We start from the raw sequence: 20,367 nt of genomic DNA on the forward strand, positions 1-20,367 counted from the left end.
AAACACATGGCTGATTACTGAGAGGCATACTCCATTGCCACACATTCCCTCTCTTCAAGGCCAACGTGCACATGGCTGCTTCCTGAGTAGGGAGTCATTTGCTTTCAGAGCTGCCTTTAGTGGATCATTGAGCATACTCTAGCCCAACTAGCTACATTTTCTGCAAGTTGTAGACATTTCAAAAGTCTCTTGAATAAGCCAAGCAAAATGTTGCCCTGAGAACAGTTTTGGACATTCCATAGTTTATTTTAAAATTTTTCCTTTTGGAAAAAATCAGAGCCTCCTACATATTTTTCCACTTCTATTGCATTCATTTGCAAGAGTCCATTATATTGAGCTGTCATAAGTAGGCTATAAAGAGGCAGTGGCATAGTGGAAAGAGTGCTGGATTTTTAGTCAGAGCACTTGGTTTAAATCCTTTCTCTGCTCCTTATTACTAGTGACCTTGGGCAAGTGACTTCATTTCTCTAGGTCTCTGTTTCCTCCTCTTTAAGAAGACAGGATTAGGGCTAGATGCTCTCTAAGATCTCTTCCAGACTGACAATACCTTGTACATAGTTTATATATAATAACTATTCGTGGAATTGAAGTGAATTGAACTTCTGTGATTCTGCAGAACCCTCTGCACTCCATTGTCTCTTTCTTACCACACTGCTCTTCCAGCCCACATTTGGGTTAAAATACTGTTCCTTTGACTCTGTCAGGAAACCAACTGGCTCATGAAAGGTAACAAGACTATGCGTTGTTTCCCCCACCCATCCACTGCTTGAGTGCTTTCTCCTCCACACTAAGCTTAATCACAGCTTTCCAAGCCAAAATGCCCTGAGACCAGCAGCAGGATTACTGTCCATTGGTGATGTCCATGTGGACTGAGCTGTAGGGATTTAGGGGGTAGGAAGGAGGCATGACTAGGAGCAAAGAGGCAGTGAGTCTTTTAAAACTAGAAAGATAGATGAGAATAAGCCAAAGCCTCAGGAAAATTCCGTAGTCAATAAAGAAAATGTCTTGGGCCCTATACTCATGATAGTGCTTTTTTTTTTTTTTTGAAAAAATAGTATGCCTTATCATCAAAAATGGTTTGATTTAAAAGTCTTAATTTTTGAGTTGTGGTACTTATTAATGTGATGTATGGATCCAGGGAGGAATAGGGAAAGGAGAATGACAAGAAGAAGAATCTGGATTATGTTTCAAGTTCTTTGCTAACCAGCTGGATAACCTATTATAGTGGACACAACTCTAAAGTGTTAGGACACCTGGTTTGCATTCCCAGCTCTGCCACTGACTAATGGACTGTGTGATCTTGGGCAAGTCTCTTCCTTTCTCTGTTTGTCACACTTTTATGCTTTTCTGGGGTTCATAAAGTGGCTGGACTGAATGGTTTAAAAATCCTATCTAAATCTTAATGTCAATGATCCTGTGATTCTTTTCTACCCTTTGCTAGGCCTCGGATTTCTTCATCATAAAATATAAATATAGATAATAATCATTGTGGTGCATTTGAAAGAATACACAATTTGAAGTCAGAAGACCTGAGTTTGAATCCTGGCTCTACCTACTTAGTATCTCTGTGACCTTGGGCAGTAGAGTCCCTTAATATCTTCAGGCCACACTTTTCTCATTTGTAAAAGGAAGGCCAGGTCTCCTCCAATTTGAACTCCTGGAATCCTAGAAATAAAACATATTAAGGTTACAAAAAAGTTTTCATGTATATTAATTAATTTGACCTTTAAAAATTCTTGAAAGTTGTTTCAATTGTTGAAATAGGTTTCAAATTTCTCTGATTAGATTTCTCTGATGTTCAAGATATAGAAGCAATTAGCAAATATATGTATATGTGTATGTATGTATATATGTGGGCATATATGTATATGTTATATATTTATGGCTAATAGGTGGTCAAAGGACATGAACAAACAGATCTCAGTGGAACTACAGAGTGAAAAGCGTGTATTCACAACCACATGAAAAAACGTTCAAAATCACTAAAAATAAGAGAAATGCATATCAAAACAACCCTGAGTTCTTACCTGCAAATTGGCAAAAAAAAAAAATTTAAGGTGGCAGTAGTCAGTGTTGAAGGGGTTACAAAAAGATAAGCACACACAGATTGCTGGATGGAGCTGTTTGAAATGGTATGACCATTCTGGGAAGCAGTTTGAAATTATGCAAATAAAATGATTAAACTGTCCATACCCTTTGAACCAGAGACTCCGTTACTGGGCTTATACCCCAAAAAGCTATCAATAAGAAAAAAGTCCTCATATACTCCAGAATATTTATAGCAGTACTTTTTGTGATAGCTAAGAATTGGAAATAAAATAGTTGCCCATCAGTTGAGAAATAGCTAAACAAATTGTGGTACATGAATGTAATGGAATATTACTGTGCTGTAATAAATGATATATGTAATGAATACAGAGAAGCATGGAAAGATCTATATGAACTGATGCAGAATGAAATAAACAGAGCCAAGAAAATAAAATATACAGTGATTACAATAATGCAAATGGAAAAAATGGTGCACCAAAAATCAAAAGTAAATGTAACAAAATTGTATATATCAGGAAGGACTCGAATAAAGAGATATGAGAAAACACCTCCAATCCTTTGTGGAGGGGGGGAGGTCCACAAGTGTTTCACACTGCACATGCTTTTCAACTATTTTAGGTATATTGATGATTTGTGCTGATTTTTAAGAAAAATTCTCTTTGAAAAATATAATTTGTCGTATGGAATGGCTCTCTGAGAAAGGAAAAAGGGAGATGGTGATGTAAAGAACAGAAAATATCAACAATCTTTTTGTTTGAAAGAACTACTAGAAGGGTAGGTAGTGCAGGTTGCATTCTCTTCATTTTACAGATGAGGACAATGAGACCTTGTGAAGGGAAGTCATTTACTCAAGCTCACACAAAGTAGGACTCAAACCCAGCTCAGCTGACTGAACCTAGGGTTCTTCACACTGCAGCACATGGGCACAGTTATGAAGAACCAAAGAGTACTTGGAAGTAAATTCCTTTAAAGTCAAGTCGGTTTAATGGTGGTGTTAAGGTATTCTTTCTACAGATTAGTTGATATATGAAGAACAGTTTTCTCTGGGGGAAAAGTTTTACAAATTAAGGGTTGTAAAAGAAGAAAAATGCTGGCTTTGTTTTTGTATGTATGTTGTTTAATTTTGGTTAAGTGTTCGTGCATGATTCAGAGCAAAGAGAATAATTCAGTCTACTGACCTGTCTGAAAACTGTTTGTATTTCCTGAAGCCCATTCAGGCTGTTGGAATGGAGGCATACTTTACCAGTTGCAGCATTAATGCAAACCCTTTATGTTGAATGGTCTTCTGAGGACACTTCCTATGATACTCAGGAGAATTTTGCTCCATTACTAATAATAATGTCTTTGATTTATTTAGTGACTTTTTCCAGAGACATCAGAGCTTTTGACTTCATGTATATTGTTCATTCTCATGAACATCCTTAAGACATAGGAAGGGAATTCTGGTGTTCTCACTTTATGGGAGGTAAAACTGCTTCAGAAAGGGAAATTGAATCATAGAACTCTGTGTTTTGTTAGAGCTGAAGGTTTCCCTTTATAACAGAATATAGAATATCCAAACTGGAAGAGACTTTAGAGTTCATCTAATCCAGTCCCTTCATTTTATAGATTTGAAAACTGTGCCCCAGTAAAGGCAAGAGACTTGCCCTCAGTCAACCAACAAATTAGTGACACAGGTGGGACAAGGTCGAGCCAGCCCAGCAGCCTGTTCGGTTGCCACCAGAGACCCTACAAGATACGCTGTGAAAGAGCCTTTCTTGTATGAACTTGGAAAGTTAGCTGTCATCCATCAGTTTGCCCAAACCATTTTGGAATCCATTCATATTTTCATTTTTGAAATCTTCAGCCTGTATCATGTCTTGTGGGAGGCACTGTGGTTAGTATAAAGAACATTGGTCTAGGAGTCACTTAGGCCAAAACCCAGCTGTGTGACCCTGGGGCAAGTCTCTTCCGAGTTTCAGTTCCCTCATTAGTAAAATGAGCATAACAGTTGCACTACTTACTTCACATGATTGCCTGAGTTAAACATGAGCTGCTGGCATTAAACATGTAATACTCTGCCTAGTGTATGGGCTTAATACATATTCATTAATGAACTTCTGTGGGAAAGCAAACGACTTCATCAACTTGACAGGAAGAAGGCAATGGGGAAAACACCCTATTCCAAAGAAAATAATTGAAATGTTGCAGAGAAAAAATTATAAACCAATCATCAGGCAGTAAGAAACAAAGGGCGAGGATGCTTGGATCCTAGGACTAGTGAACTGTGGATAGGAAACCTTTGGTCACTGACGCAGCAGTACTGAAAATGGAAGGAAGGATGTCAGACATATGTGGCCAGCCTGGGATGAAGTTACAGCAGCCACGCTTATTGTCCTAAGGAAATGGATCTCTGCTGTGGACTTCGAGGTGGAAGCTAAGCAAATGACTGGTTGACATCATCAGGCTGAGCATTGCATTACAGCAAATGGGGACTTGCTTGGCAAGCTATGTGGGAAACTCCCACTGAAGCCTCGAAGTGCATTTCATTTAGGAGATAGAGAGGAAGCAAGCTCTCTAACGGCACCACTACAGCAGTCAATCGATCCTTTCTCTTCTGCTGACAGTCAGGCTGGCAATCAGGATTCCTTGCTTTACATGCTTAAGTTTTCAACTGGAAATTCCCAGGAACCAGAGAGTTTCATTCTGTAAGTAGAACCTCAAATACCTTCCAAGGAGAAGTAGAAGCAAAGTCCAAAGATGAGCTCTCTAGAAAGACACATAGATGGCACATTGGTAACTGAACAGCTGTTTTTATACATGTGATATATATAGAAATATGTATTTGCCCTGAAAATGGTGGCTTTATCTGAAACTTCTTAAGACTGTTGTATTGTCCAGAAGTATTCCTGTTGGGTTTTGTCTAGAGAAAGTGGATATTTAATTTGGAATTAGGAGTGTCAGTAAGTTTTATAAAGTTACATGATTATATTTTACTATATGACCTTGGTATAGTAGAAGGAATGTTGGTGTGAGATACAAGGGATCTGGGTTCTGATTCTGGTTCTGACACCCACTAGGTTGATAAGCTGTGTGACATTAGAGAAGTCACTTTGACCTTTCAGGATTTCTGTTTCCTTAGCTATAGAATTAGAGAGTGCAGGTGTATATAGTTTTTAAAAGCTGTCATCATTGTCTTAAGACTTCTCCCTGCTCTTAGTCTATGTTCTGAGGACCCTTCCAATGCCAACATTTTCTCTTTCAAGGTTCTCTATCAGACATTTTATGGTTCTGAGGACAACTATTGAAGTCGATGTCCTCATTTACTTTTGCCTCATGGTATTTTCTGTGTTTTTGTAATTTGCTGTTTATTTTTTGGCATATAAGCAGAGCATGTAAGCTCTTGAGTGGTTACCTGATTTCAGATGCATAAATATAAGGAACCACTATGGTATTGAAAGGGAGATTTACAATCATTGTTGCTATCAAGCAAGGATCACAGAGAGGGGCAGATACTGTAGGAGCAGATGGGTAATATCTTAGGACTTTGGGTCTCCCATTCATCTTTTCCTGAAAAGTAGTTTAAATATTCAAGAGTTTAAGGCAAAACTTTGAGCCACATAAACTTATGTCAGAACTTGAAGGAAATCTGACCATAGGAAAGAAAATATTTCTGGGCCCTGAGAGGACTCTAGGCTGTTTGAATTGACATAAATATTGGGAACAAGTGTACAGTTTTTCATGTTTTATGCATAGAGGCATGTATGTAGTTCTTGAAGAGTGAGAGGGAGGAAGCAAGGATCAAATAAGATTTTAGGACCCAGATTTGGGAGGTCCTTTAGAGTTCACCTAATTTAAGTGATTGCCCAAGCTCCTTTTGCCAGCAAATAGCTGAGTCAGAATTCAAACCCAGGTCCTTCAACTCTATACCCAGTGAATTTTCCATTATATTAGAGTACCTGTTGCAAATGTGAAGTGTGTGTGTGTGTGTGTGTGTGTGTGTGTGTGTGTGTGTGTGTGTGTGTGTGTGTGAGAGAGAGAGAGAGAGAGAGAGAGAGAGAGAGAGAGAGAGAGAGAGAGAGAGAGAGTGAATTATCCCAATTCCAGGTATTGTAATATAAATAAAAGTGGAGCCCTCAAGGCTTTCCCTGAAGCAGGGGCTTCCAAGTGATGGATTAGGAAGCATAAACTCTAGTTTAGTATTAGTCAAATGAAGAGCTTTAGACCATATGGTCTCCAGGGACTTTCTACCTCTAATATTCTGTGTTCTGTGTTCTGAGATCTCATCTAGCTCTAAGGTTCTATGTGAATCTATCTGGTCGGTTTCTAGTCAGTAACAATGACTGTTGCTCCTGTCCATGGCCCATTTCTATTTCTTTGCGTGGGGTTAAATTAATCAGTGCTGGACTTGAGGAAAGGCCTGAGCCCAGGTTTAAATCAGTGGAAATTTGGGGGGGGTTTTACAGCATTTCAGATCCTTTACTCTTTTGAGTGATATAGTAAGTAAAGACTGAGATATGTTTTGTTGACTGATCAGGGGGAAAGTGTCTTTATTTTACTAGCAAATGATTAAACTTTATAATTCTCAATTATTATTACTACTTTGAATGAAAATGAATTGCTACTAATAAAGAACTCTAGAAATATGAGCCAGCATATGTATTATTGTGTCTGATATAATATCATTAATAATAGCCATATTTCTAGAGTTCTTTATGGTTGACAAAGTATTTTTTCATAACTCAGTGAAACTGATAACTTAAGTAGTAGTCTCTCCATCTTACAGATGAGGAAACTGAGGTCCAGAGAATAATTTGTCCAAGGTAACAGAGCTATTAAGTTGTAGAGTCAGTACTAGCATCTGACATTCTGACCCCACATCCAGGTATGTTGTCCTTGGAGATGGGGAAAGAGAGCAAAGATCAGACAAGTGTTTAGGACCCAGGAGTCAAGAACTAGAAGGGACCTTAGTGAGTTAGCCTTAACTTCCTCTGACCCCATGTCCAGCACTGTGTTTCAGTGCACTCTACTATCTCTTCTTGCTTTTTCTTTTCACTGTAAACCACTCCTCCCCCTCTTCCCAATCTATCTAGTATATCACCATCTCAGGCTTTTTAGACATTGGTCCAGTCCACATACAGGCTCATAGCATATGTAAGCTTCAAAGAAATTAATCCCAGTCTTGAGCAATCAGCTGCTCCACTGTAAGTAGCAGTCAACTTCAGGAGGTTATTTATTCTGGTGGACTGAAGTCACCTCTTATCTCACTAATCCCACTACTGATGTACCTGTGATGATTGGGGCCCAGGATTGTTACTGAGTTCCCATCACAAAGCAGGCTTTAGAGATTGCTGGTAGTATAGTAATTGGAGGCTGAGGTCAAGATTATAAGGCTGGGCCCAAAGCAGAAGTAAATTCCGCCCCCAGAGACTAAAGAGATTTTGCTGGAATTATGTAAAGAAGCCGCTAGCAAGTGTCACTTCCTGCATACTGTGAAGAAACCAGTAGTTCATTGACCCCTAAGCTCTACTGTTTGTGTCTGAATGACACAAACCCTTCCTGCAGAATATATGTAATTCTCTAAATCATAGTGACCAGTGGTTTATATTCCCCTCAAAAAGGAATGAAATGAACTGAAAGTTGCTGGGAAAACAGCAACTTCCAACATTCTAGTATGTCTCACTTTTTACCACAGAAATCCATAAAGTTACATACCGTATGATATTATCCTAAAGGCTTGGGCACCCTTGTACTTGGACTTGTTAGAGATGCAGGCAATCAGTCACTCAGCAAGCACTTCCTGAATACCCAGTGTCTGGCAGGCACAATTCTTTAATAATCCTTACTCTCAGTGAGTTTGCATGTTATTGCAGACCCCTCCTCCATCATCCTTGAAACATCCAAATAACTCATGGTAGTAATGAAAGGCAAAGAACAGGTTTTTTGTGTCCTCATATTGCGGCTTAGATTGTTGTTTTGGGGACATGTGTGTGATACTTTTTCCCTCAAGAGATTGACTTTATCAGCAAGTCTTCTTTCACTAGAAAGCTGGAGTCTGGAACTCTTCAATTTGGGAGTTGCTGGAGAGACAACCCTGAAGTTAGAGCGGACAAGGAATTCCCCCCTCCTCTATCTAGGTGGCTGAGATCCAGAACATCCCACCACTTGGTCATGTGGTTCCCCTTTCTGTGACTACATACCTAACATCCCTCAGATTATGCCACTGAAACTCCAAGAGTGGAACTGGAATTAAGATCCAGGAACTCTGCTATTGTTGAACTGCACAGATGAGAACAAATGCAACCTCTCTCCTTCCTCTCTCCCCATGCCTCTGACCCAAGGCTTCAATTAGCAGCGGGACTCAGGTCTAATCTTAGCTGTGCTGCTCTCTGGCCTGTCCTCTGAAGAGAAAAAAAAAAAAGGCAAAAGGGGACACAGCTCTGTTGCTGACATCCTCTTATATGTCAGCACAAAGAGGAGAACTCTGAGCCAATAAGTTTATCCCCAGTTAATGAGCTGCAAGGTGTCAGACAAAGACTCATTACCCTTGAGAATGTTCTGATGAACCTCCTACGTATACAATAGCTGTAGTGTGGAAAAATAACATCATAAAAGTGTAACAGACAATTAAAGTGCCTTCTGAGATTAGAGAAGGAAAACAAAAATACTGACATGGAGTAGGAATGGGGGGGAGTGGCCTTCATGGAGGAGATGGCATCTGAGCTGGCTCTGAAAGGATGTCTAGGGTTTCTAAAGCTAGAACTTCCAGGTGTATATAATAGCATGAGCAAATATACAGAGGTTAGGAAGCATAGAATATGAGTAGAGGGACAGCTCAGAGTCAAGTTTAATCCTTAGAATTCAGAGTATAGAATACTGAAGGAAAGTAATGTGAGACGAGACTAGAAAGGTTAGGTGGCACCAGGTGGCAGAAGGCCCTGAATGCCCGCCTGCCAGATGAGGCACAAGGCAATAGTCCCTAGGTATTAAAAGATTTTCTTGGCAGCCTCTCCTTAAAGCAGGTTCAGAAGGATTTCTAGCAGGGAGGGGTCGTGCTCTCTAATCCAGGAACCCATTCACTCTTTTCCATTTGCGTCCCTTCTCCTGCCAGTACATCTGTGTGGTATCAGTGATCATGTTAAATTTAGTTACGGAATGGAGGTTCAGATTATTCTGCCTCTGGCATTTATTAACTCCATAACCTTGGGCAAGTCACTTTCCTGGGGTCTCCTCATCTGTAAAATGAAGAGGCTCTTAACCTGGGGAATGTGAGCTTAAAATAATAAACAAACAAACAAATATGTTGTCTTCCCAACACGTGTTCCCCCACACCACCAAGATTTCCCGTCTCTCGGTCTTTGCTTTTACCTTTCTCTGTGGCCAGTACGCTTTCCCTGCTTCACATGTTGAGACTTTATCTATGCACAATGTGGACCATGACAAGCATTAGTAAGTTTATTGATTCTAACCCCTTTTTCTCTGACTTTAGCTTTTTTATTCTGTTGTTCCTCAGACTGTTTGTAGTGGTTGGTCAGGAGCTGAAAATCTGAAGACGTGATGGGAAGAGAAGAGAACTAAGCCAGGTGGGAGCTCATGTGCTTTCTCATCTCATAAGGGTTCTCCGTTGTAGGAAAAAGTGAATTGTTAACACAGTATTAGAAAGGAACTTTTTGCTTGTCTTGAAAAAAAGACAGATTTGATTCTCTCTCATGATTAGTTCATGACCAAACAAGAGATAGAGAGGATCATGGGAGGTAAAATGGATAATTTTGATTACATTAAATTAAAAAGGTTTTGTAAAACAGAATCAGTGCAGCTAAAATTAGAAGCAAAGCAAGAACTTGTGGAAAAAAATTTGAATAAGTTTATGTGATAAAGGTCTCATCTCTCAAATTTATAGGGAACTAAGTCAATTTATAAAATAAGTCATTCCCCAATTAATAAATGATCAAAAGATATGAACAGGCATTTTTTAGAAGAAGAAATTAAAGCTATCTATACTCATATGAAAAAGTACCTAAATCACTAATAATTAGAAACATGCACATTCAAACAATTTTGAGATACCACCTCATGCCTCTCTCAGATGGATTGGCTAACATTACAGAAAAGGGAAATGACACATTTTGGAGGGGACACGAATGCACTCTTGGTGGAGTTTGTGAAATGGTCCAACCCTTCTGGAGAACAATTTAGAACTATGACTGAAGGGCTATAAAATTATGCATACTATTTGATCCAGCAATACCACTACTAGGTCTATACCCCAAACAGATTAAAGAAAAAGGAAAAAGATCTATATATACAAAAATATTTATAGAACTTCTTTTTGTGGTGGCAAAAAATTGGAAGCTAAAGGGATGCCTATCAGTTGGGGAATGACTGAACAAGTTGTGGTATATAATTGTGATGAAATACTATTATGCAATAAGAAATGACAAGCAGGATAGTTTCAGAAAAACCCATTAAAACTTATACTGATGCAAAATAAAGTGAGCAGAACCGGTATAAGATTGTACACAGTGACAGCAATATTGTATCATGATCATCTGTGAAAGACTGAGCTATTCTCAGCAATGCAGTGATCCAAGACAATTCCAAAGGTCTCATGATAAAAAATGCTATTCACATCCAGAGAAAGAACTGACAAATTCATATTTTTTCACATTCCTTTTTCTTGTTTATACTTTGGCAACATGGCTAATATGGAAATATATTTTGGATAACTTCATATGTATAATGAGTAACATTTATTGTCTTCTCAGTGGTGCATATATATATGTATATGTATGTGTACATATATCACAAAGTAATTGGTCAGGGGGAAAGCATGAGCATCTGTGGGGATCAGAAAAAGCAACATGTAGAAGGTGGAACTGTAGTTGAGCTTTGAAAGAAGTTAGGCATTGTGAAAGGCAGAAGGGAGGATGGAGAGCATTTTTGGATGGGGGAAGGCCTTTGCAAAGGTGCTGAAAATGAAGAATGAAGTGAAGTATATGCAAAGAAGGTCATTTTGGTTGGAACCATAAGAGGGTTTGAAGGGGCATAATGTATAATAACACTGGAAAGATGGGTTGGATCTGGGCAGTAAGGGACTTCAAATATCACATAGACAAATTTGTATCTGACCTCAGAAACAGTGAGATACCACTGTAGTTTATTGACCATTGGAAATGAATGGTCAGACCTGTGTTTTCAGAATATAACTCGGGGAAAAGAGAGACTTGAAGATTAAGAGGCTACTTAACGAAGGAAAAGCATTCATTAAACATTTAGTATGTACCAGCCCTGTGTTCAGTATTGAGGATAGCCCCAGTCCTATAGCAGTTTGCGTTCTAATGAGAGAAGATAATGTACAAAGGGCAGGGTTGTGGTGATGGTCCCTGATGACAGAATATGGATCTCCTCCATTCTTCCTTGGCTTCTCCTTTCTCTGGTAAAGAGAAGAATCCTTGGACTGGAAAAAGTATACCTCTTAGGGAGTAGAGACCCAAGATAAGTCAGGAAATAATGAAAGACCCAGCTGTCCTTGATGAATTCAGATCACTTGACACAGATGAATGACATCTTCAGGTACCTAAAGAACTAGCCAGTGTGTTTCCTAGGCCACTGTTGATGATCTTTGAAAGACTGGGGAGAACAGGAGACATAGTTCACTGAGATTGTAGTAAAACTTCTAGACGACATCTCATGCAATTTTTGTGTATGTGTATGTGGGGGGGTGGCATGGAATAGATGGAATTAAAGATATAGATTAGATGAAATTACAGTGAGGTGGACTGAGGAATGTTAGACCTAAAAGATAGTCATTAATAGTTTAATATTAGCTTGGGAGGAGGTCTCTAAAGGAAGGCTCTAGGGATCTGTACCTGCTCCTATGCTGTTTTGTTCTTTTTTAAATTAGTGTCAAGTAAAAGCATAGAAGATATACTTAGCAAGTTTGCAGGTGACACAAAGCTGGGAGAGAGGGATAGCTAACACTTGGATAAGAGTCAAGATTCAAGAGGGTATCGATAAGCTAAAATATTGGCCCAAATGTCACATAAAATTAAATGAAGGAATTTTAACAGAGATGAATGCTACATTGACATTGAACCATTAACCAATAGCTCTTTGAGTCTGACCATCCAGCCAGTCTGATTCCATCTAATTGTTTAATCACTTAATCAGTATCTCTTCATCTTTTCCACAAGGATAGTAATGAGATACTTTATCAGAAGCTTTGCACGAGTCTAGAAAAATTGTGTCTTGTTGCTCTTGCCCAGGCGTTAGTGATCTTGTTAGAAAAGGAAATGAAGCAGTAGGCATGACTTGCTTTTGACGAAGCTCTGACTTTAATTACCTCACTTCCCTTCTCAGATATTCGCCAACCATCTCTTTAATGACCTAGTCCAGAGTCAAAGACAAGCTCACTGGCCTACACTTTGCAGATCTTGTTCTCTTTTTTGAAAACTAGGACATTTTCCCTCCCCTAATCTTACGGTACCTCTCATTTTCATGATCTTTGAATGTAAAGATCTGCCCAAAGTCACAGGAGCAACAAATGGCAGAGTAACTCCAGTATAATAACTCATCCCCAGTAGTCCTTCATGCCCCTTACCATGAACTATAAAATACTGTGTAAATGCTGACTGTTATTATTGATAATGCAAAGAAGAAATTCTCTACTAATTAGTTCTTTGAAGGAAGAAGATTGCTTCTTATTTATCTTTGTCTCTCCTCCTTACATGGCAATTGTTTAATGAATGTTACTAAAATGTAGGTAGATTCCTTTCTTTCCTGTGACCTGTGAAGGTTCATCTTGGGCACAGATGTTCTGTATAGAGTGATCTCTGCAGGCCCCTGTCTGTGATGATGCCTCCCCCAGTGCTGACAGACTGCTCAGAGGCAGAGGGTGTTTTTGCCTGGCTTTTGAGTCTCCTCTCCATCCCACATCTGGCAGAGACAGGAATGAGGACAGAGTGTGTCTAGGCCAGCCTCACATGAGAATGACCTTGTCAGCTTTGAGACTGCACAGACACAGTGTGGGAAAAGAGCCTGGGGCTTCCCATCATTGCCTGGCTGTGAAGTCTCTTTTGAAGGAGGCACACAGGGACATGAGAGAAAAGAGGGGAAAATGAAAATACAAGGCCATTGACCAGAGGAATATTGATCAGGCAGATCATCTCTATAGGAGGGGCCACAGGATGTAATGGAAAGCAATGTTGGACTAAGAGTTAGGAGCCTTGGGTTCCAATCCTGCCCCAGCCCTTTGCAAGGTAGGTAAGCTTGGGCAAAGCATGAATCTTCCCTGAGCTTCCCGCAGTTCCTCAGTGAGGAGATAACACAGTCTGGTGAAAAGGGCACTGGGGACACTGCTTGTTTGGAAACTTGCTACGGTGCTACATGCTTGATCATTATTTCATCATAGATCATTCCTTCTTCAAGGCTCAATTTCTTCATTTCCAGGGGATGGAAATAGGTGGTCTTTAGAGGTCTTCCAGTTCTGATGTTCTATGTTCTATGCTTTAGGATACATTCCTCCAAGCTATAACATTTTGTATTCCAAGGACCTTTGCAACTTTGATATTCTAGAATAAGCAAGGCCCTGAAGTATCAGAGAAACTGAACCAAAGATTACATTTTGATGTGCATTAAGATGTAAGCTAATCTTTGATGAGCTCCCCAAGAGGTCAGTGTTCTGAGAGGCCCAGCAGTTCCACCAAGTGCTAAACTACTGTGATAACTTACATTTATAAAGAGCTTTATAGTTACATAGAATCAGAGACTTAGAGAATGTTTAAAGCTGGGAAAATTCCTAGAACATAGAGCATAGAATATCACTGCTAGAAGGGACCTTAAAACATAGAATACAGAAAGTTATTTAAAGCCAGAAGCATGCAGCATCAAATATGAAAGGACTCTTAGAACCTAAATGTTTAGAGTTCAAAGGGACCTAGAGGTTATCTAGTTCAGTCCTCTTATTTTACATATGAGGAAACTGAGGCCCAGAGAAGGGAAATAATTTACCCAAGATCCTGTAGCGAGTTAACAGTCAAGCAGGGACTAGATCCTGTCTCTAGAATCCTCACCCTGTATTGCTAACTGTACTTTGCTGTCTGCTATGTTTTCAAGACACCTGGTTAAATTCTTTGGGTTTTCAGAACACAAATACTTACCAATAGAAAACTACATGAAATAATGCTCCGCATAGAACGGTGGCTCTCTCAATAGACAAGTTTGTTTTCATCCTATAGACTTAGCTGGGGCAACGGACAGCAAACCATTATTCCATCTGCAGTGGGGAGAAAGAGATGAAGAAGCAGCTACAAATAGAGAACTGCTGGGAAATCATCTATTACTTTGCTTATTACAATTCTGGGCAGGAAGCTCAGGGAGAATTATTATCTTTTATAGATGGGGAAATCAAGGTTAGAAATGGGGAGTGATGTTGCTAAGGTCGGACAGTGAACAAATGGCAGAGCTGGGGTTTGAACCTGGTTTTTATAACTTGAAATTCAGGGCTCCTTAATTGGCAAATTTTCAAATGTGCTTCAAATATGGTCATGAAATGTTTCTCTCAGGCAAACGTCTGGGTTTTTCTGAGGAATTCCTCTCTATTTTGGAGCTTCTCAGCTGCCAAGTCTTATGAAATTTTTTTAGTCAGTGGTTGAAAAAAGAGAATTCTTGTTTTAAGGGGATGGAGGAGGATGTTTTTCCTTTGGTGTTAGAGTGATCAGGATCTCAGTATAGGATCATCTTACTGTCATCTGAAGCCCTGGGATTGGTTTCTGTTTCATTGGTTTTATACTCTAAAGAGGTGTTCATATGAAGAGTTCAAGTCTTCACCTCTACATCATAGCTGCCAGATTCTCAATAACATCAGAGACACAAGAACCAGGAGATGTAGGTTCAAGGCCTGGTTTGTGTCACTTCACGTGGGACCTTTGAAGAACTTGAGGACAGAATGTTAGAGCTGGAATAGACATTAGAAAGATAATAAAGAACACCAGAGCTAGAGGGAGTCATAGAACATAAGTGGTCAAAGCTAGACGGGATAGCAGAAATTGCTTGTTTCAGCCCCCTCATTTTGTAGGAGGAAACAGAGCCTTGAGAAAGGAAGTGGTTTGACCAAGGTCACTCAGGCATTTGGGAGCAGAGCTGGGACTCAGACCAGGTCTGTGGTTCAGTTCTCTTTCCTAGGCTTCAGCTTCTGACCTCCTGACTTCAGCCTCCCTTTCTTTCCTGCCCTCATTGACCCTATTTATTTTGCTTTGTAATCTCATCACGTGACCTGGCCCTGGTCTAGCAGAATTGAAGCATATGTTTCCTAGCCCCGATGTTGTCAGGGACCAAAAAAGTTACTCCAGAAGAGCACCACACTTGCCAATTGGACTTTCTCTTTTGTGCCAGACCAGGTGCCAAATAATATTCCTAACTAGATTATTATCTCATCAGTTCCTATGTGTTTTAATTACCATCTCCATTTTGATGATTCTTAAATCTACCTTATCTTGTCCCAGACTCTCTGCTGAACTCCAACTGCCTTTCAGACATCTTAAACTAAACATATCCAAAATTAAACTCATTATCTTCCCCCTTCCCAAACTTCCCTGTTACTACAGAGGAAGTACACCATCCTCCCAGTTGTTTAGGCTCACAACCTAGGAGTCATCCTCGACTCTTCCCTATCTCAAATCTCTCATAGTCAAGGCCTGTCGATTTCACCTCTGTATCATTTCACAAATAAGCCCCCTTCTCTCCTCTGACATTGCACCTCTGGTCCAGGCCCTCATCACTTGACACCTGGCACTAGCCTGCTGGTGGACCAGCCTGCCTCAAATCTATCCTCACTCTAATCCATTTTGCATTCAGCCTCTAAAATGATTCTCTCCTAAAGTACAAGTCCATCCAGTCATGTTACTCCCCTTGCTCCACCCCCAGTCATTGAACTCTGGGGGCTCCTTGTCGCCTCTAGGAACAAATACAAAATGCTTTATGTAGCGTTCAAAGCCCTTATTCACCTAGCCCCCTTCTGCGTTTCCAGTTTTCTTGCATCTTATTTTCCACATGTACCCCAGTCCAGTGATGCCAGCCTCCTGGCCGTTTCACAGGCAAGACACTTACCTTCTCAGGCTTTCCCGCATGCATGGAATCCTTTACCTCCTCAGCTCCACCCACTGACTTTCTTACCTTCCTTTGAGTCCAAACTAGAATCCCATCTTTTACTGGAAACGTCCTACCACCCTTCTTAATGTCAGTGCCTTCCCTCTGTTAATGATTTCCTATTTCTTCTGTATATAATTTGCTTTGACTATATTTGTTTGCATGTTGAATCTCTTTTTAGATTTTAAACTAAAGGTAAGGAATGTCTTTTGCCGGTTTTTGAATCCCCAGCATTTAGCACAGTGTCTGGCATATAGTAGGCACTTTAATAAACATGGATTGATAGTCTGAAGCAACTAATTGACGAGAGAGCTGTGTCTGGAGCCAGAAAGACCTGAGTTCACATCCAGTCTTAGACACTTCCTAACTGTGGGACCTGGGCAAGTTACAACTTCTGCCTCAGTTTCCTTATCCATAAAATGGGGATAATAATAACACCTGCTTCCCAGGGTTATTGTGAAGATAAAATAAGATAATTTGTAGAGCACTTTGCAAACCTTAGAGTGCTATATAAATTCTGTCTATTGTTGTTATTATTCTGCCTTACAATAAGGCCTAGCCTAATATTATAGTGGAAGGAAGCCTGAATTTATAATCTGAAGGCCTAGTTTTGAGTTACAAATCTGTCACTTAGAGCCATGTGAAATTGAGTAAGACACTTCTTCTCTTTCTTCAAGCCTTGATCTCCTCATATGAAAAGTACAGAAGTTGGTTACTAGTATTAGCTTCTATTTATGTTGCATTTACCACTCTTTCCTTGTATTCTGTACCTTTCAGTTATTGTGCAATATTATTATCCCTGGGGCAGCTAGATGGCACAGTAAATAGAGCACTGGACCTGGAGTCAGGAAAATCTAAGTTCAGATCCTGTCTCAGACATTTACTAGCAGTGTGACCCTGCGCAAGGCACTTTGCCTCAGTTTTCTCTTCTGTAAAATGAGCTGGAGAAGGAAATAGCAAACTATTCCAGTATCTTTGCCAAGAAAACCCAAATGGGGTCACAAAGCATCGTACATGACTGAAAAATGACTGAACAACAACATTATTATCCTTATTTTGTGAGTGAAGAAACTGAACATCACCCGAGAAGCTAATTGCCCCAAGTCACAGAGTCAATAAACCCCAGAGGCAGTGTTCAGAACCAGGGCTCCTGGCTTCAAGGTCAGGGCTTCTCTGTTCTCCTGGACATAATGTACAAGCCCTGTGCTGAGTCTGGGGAAAGCACAGGGAAAGGAGAAAAGGGAAGAAACTTTTATGAACTGCCTACTATGTGTCAAGTACTATGCCAAGCATTTTATGAATATTATCTCATATGATCTTCACAGCAACCCTGGGAGGTTGGCCCATTTCACAGTTGAGGAAACTGAGGCAGACTAGGATTAAATAATGTGCCCTGGAATTAAATGACTTACACAGCCAGTAACTGTCTGAAATAAGATTTGAACTCAGGTCTTCCTGACTCCAGGCCCAGTCCTCTATCCACTGCACTGCCAAGCTGCTCCAATCCTAGCCTTCAAGGAGCTAATGGTCTACTCCAGAGGCAAATAAGACATGTACACAAATAAATATTCTATACATCATGTCTACTCCAATTCCTCATCATGGTGTGGAAGGCCTTGTATTCTTGAAGCCAGTAGATTATAACCTGGGGCAGATTCTCTCATGCTGAAAAAACTTCACATAAGGGCCTGGCAATAGAAGCAGTTAACTTTCCAACTTGATAATGAGCTTCCTTTTCTTACCAATTCTAAACCTCAGTTCTCTCCACCATCATCACTGTCATACTGAGAAGAAGAGGTAGTTCTTTATTTTGCTGAGCTATTTATGACCGTGAGCCCACCCCCTCCCTATAGCAGCTGGTCCCTTTAAAGCTCCATTTCTTTCTCTCTAGTTATCAGTCTCCTTATCTCCTGACTCCTCTGCTGGCTCCCAGTCCTTACACAACAAGCAGCAGTGTCCTTGCTCTCTATTTCTGGGTGTTCATTTTCATTTCTTTCTCCTTGCTGCAGATGGAATAGTGCTTTATAACCTAACCCCAATTATATCTACAGACTCTAGGCAACTAGTCTATGAAGAGAAACTACCATGCCCTCAAGCTTTTGTTTGGCATCATTATCGCAGCAGAACCCAATAAAAAATGTATCCATATTCACTGCCTCCACTTTACCTCCCATTCTTTCCACTTGTTTGCAGTCTGGTTTCTGAATGTACCATTTACCCATTGCCGTCTTCAAAGTCGCCAGTGATTCTTTAGTGGCTAAATCCAATGGCCTTTTTCTCAGTCTTCATCCTGCCTTTTTGCAGCATTTAACTCTGTTATCTTCTCCTTCCACCTGGATACTTTGTCTTCCCTTGATTTTATAACGATTCTTTCTCTTGGTTCTCTTAGCTGTTTGATTACTCTTTCTTAGTCTTTGCAGGGCTGTCTTCCATGTACTGTGTTCTCAATCACTGTGTGTACTCCAGAGCTCTGTACTAGGCCCTTCTCACTCTCTTTCTCTTGGTGATTCCATCAACTTGCGTGAGTTTAGCCATCATCTCTGTTCAGGGAATTACCATATCTACATAGCCCACGCTTATATCACTCCTCAGCTCCAGTCATATTTTGCCAGTTGCCACGTCCATGTGACATTTCACACTGAATGTAAAAATAATAGTAATATCAATAATAACTACCATTTATATAAAACTGTACGGTTTGCAGAGCATTTTACTTCTGCTATCTCATTTGATTTTCACAAGTGAAGTAGGTGCTGTTGTTATCCTCATTTTACAGATGAGGAAACTGAGGCTTAATGATGTCAAGTGACTTGCCCAGTCATACATCCAGTAAGTGTATGAGGCAAGATTTGAATTCAGGCTTTGGGCTCTCACCTCCTCTGCTCCAGTCCATTCTCTACACAGTTGCCAAATCTACAGTCCTAACGCACAATTCCAGCCACACTTTTCCCTGACTTACACATCTGCCCATTGCCTAGGAGATCACAGACAAGCTCCTTAGCTTGGCTGTGCCCTTTCTGGTCTGGTTCTGCCTTATTTTTCTATTCTGATTTCACATTACTCCCTCTGATACACCCTGTGTTTCAACAAATCGGCCTCCTTGCTGGCGTCTTTACTGTTGCATTTGTCACCCTTCCTTTCCCTGCCCCCATGCCTGGAATCCTCTTCCTTTTCACAAGCACTTCTTAGAATTCCTTGTTCCCTTCAAGGCTTACCTTAAGTCAAACCTCGTCCTCCAAGATGCTTTTTCTGATTCACCCACTTGTGGGCTCTCCTCCTCTTCCACACTCCTACCAAAATTACTTGGCCTTTATTTTGTATATACTTTGAATTTATATATTGTTTTCCATTGTTTTCCCCCTGTAGAATATAAGCATCTAATATGGTCAGGAACAATTTGGTTTTTCTTTGTATCCCTAGAATCCAGCAAATGACTGGTACATGACTGGTGCACAGTAGGTGCTTAATGAATGTTTGTTGATTTGAATAGAATTGAACTTTAGGGCCCAAGACACTGAGAGACAGAGGTGGCTTTATCATGTTTGCATTAAGAGATCACATCGATATTTTGAGAAGCAGCAGGATTTAATACAAACAACACTAGTTTAGACTTAATAGACCTGATTCTGAGTCCTAACCTTGCCACTTACTAACATTGCCATATGACTCAGGCAAAGTCATTTCCCCTTTTTGAGCCTCAATATCCTCGTTTGTCTGATAGGGATGATAATGCTCATATTACCTTCAGAATTTTTATTTATAGAATTTATTTACAGAATTGCCTTACAGAATTTTTATGTGTTTTGTAAACTAGAGTGGCTTAAGGGTCAAATCTGCCCTCCTGCCCATTTTTGTACAGCCTGAACTAAGAACGGTGATTACATTTTTAAATACAATAAAATTTTATTTTAAGGTAGTTTTAGCCCATGGGCCCTAGTTTGCCAATCCCTTCCCCATAATATGTCATAGAAATGTGAGCTATGTTTATTATTCGTTCCCCCATAGGGAGATGACCTTGGGAACATTTTTTCTAAGATAAGTCTTTCCCGATGGGATAAGCCCCTCTTCTGTTCCCCTTGTCCTTTAGAAAATGGTTTCTTTTCTCTTTGTGGATTTTGGCAAATAATATTTTTTTTCTCCTTAAAGAAACAGGAAATGACCTTTCCTGATGTATTTGGAAAACAGTTTAATATG

The 20,367-nt window shown here is 40.0% G+C and overlaps 1 protein-coding gene across 9 annotated transcripts in view; it reads left to right on the top strand.

Moving 5' to 3' along the window:
- PKIG (cAMP-dependent protein kinase inhibitor gamma) overlaps nt 1-20,367 on the top strand; it is an 81,313-nt gene that overhangs the window by 47,597 nt on the left and 13,349 nt on the right. For 3 of the 9 annotated variants that reach the window (XM_072633684.1, XM_072633682.1, XM_072633683.1), the window contains exon 2: nt 9,542-9,611. The exons of 3 other annotated variants lie outside the window; for them this stretch is intronic. Coding sequence is in view for 1 of the 6 variants with exons in the window: in XM_072633679.1 (XP_072489780.1) it covers nt 13,220-13,286 (67 nt within the window). In the remaining 5 variants the exon portion in view is untranslated. Of the gene's footprint in view, nt 1-4,041; nt 4,737-9,541; nt 9,612-13,070; nt 13,287-20,367 lie in introns of those variants that run through there. 3 more of the 9 variants (XM_072633681.1, XM_072633686.1, XM_072633679.1) reach the window with 3 other exon arrangements.

This window comes from Notamacropus eugenii, chromosome 1, assembly GCF_028372415.1.
Source record: "Notamacropus eugenii isolate mMacEug1 chromosome 1, mMacEug1.pri_v2, whole genome shotgun sequence".
NCBI lineage: Eukaryota > Metazoa > Chordata > Mammalia > Diprotodontia > Macropodidae > Notamacropus > Notamacropus eugenii.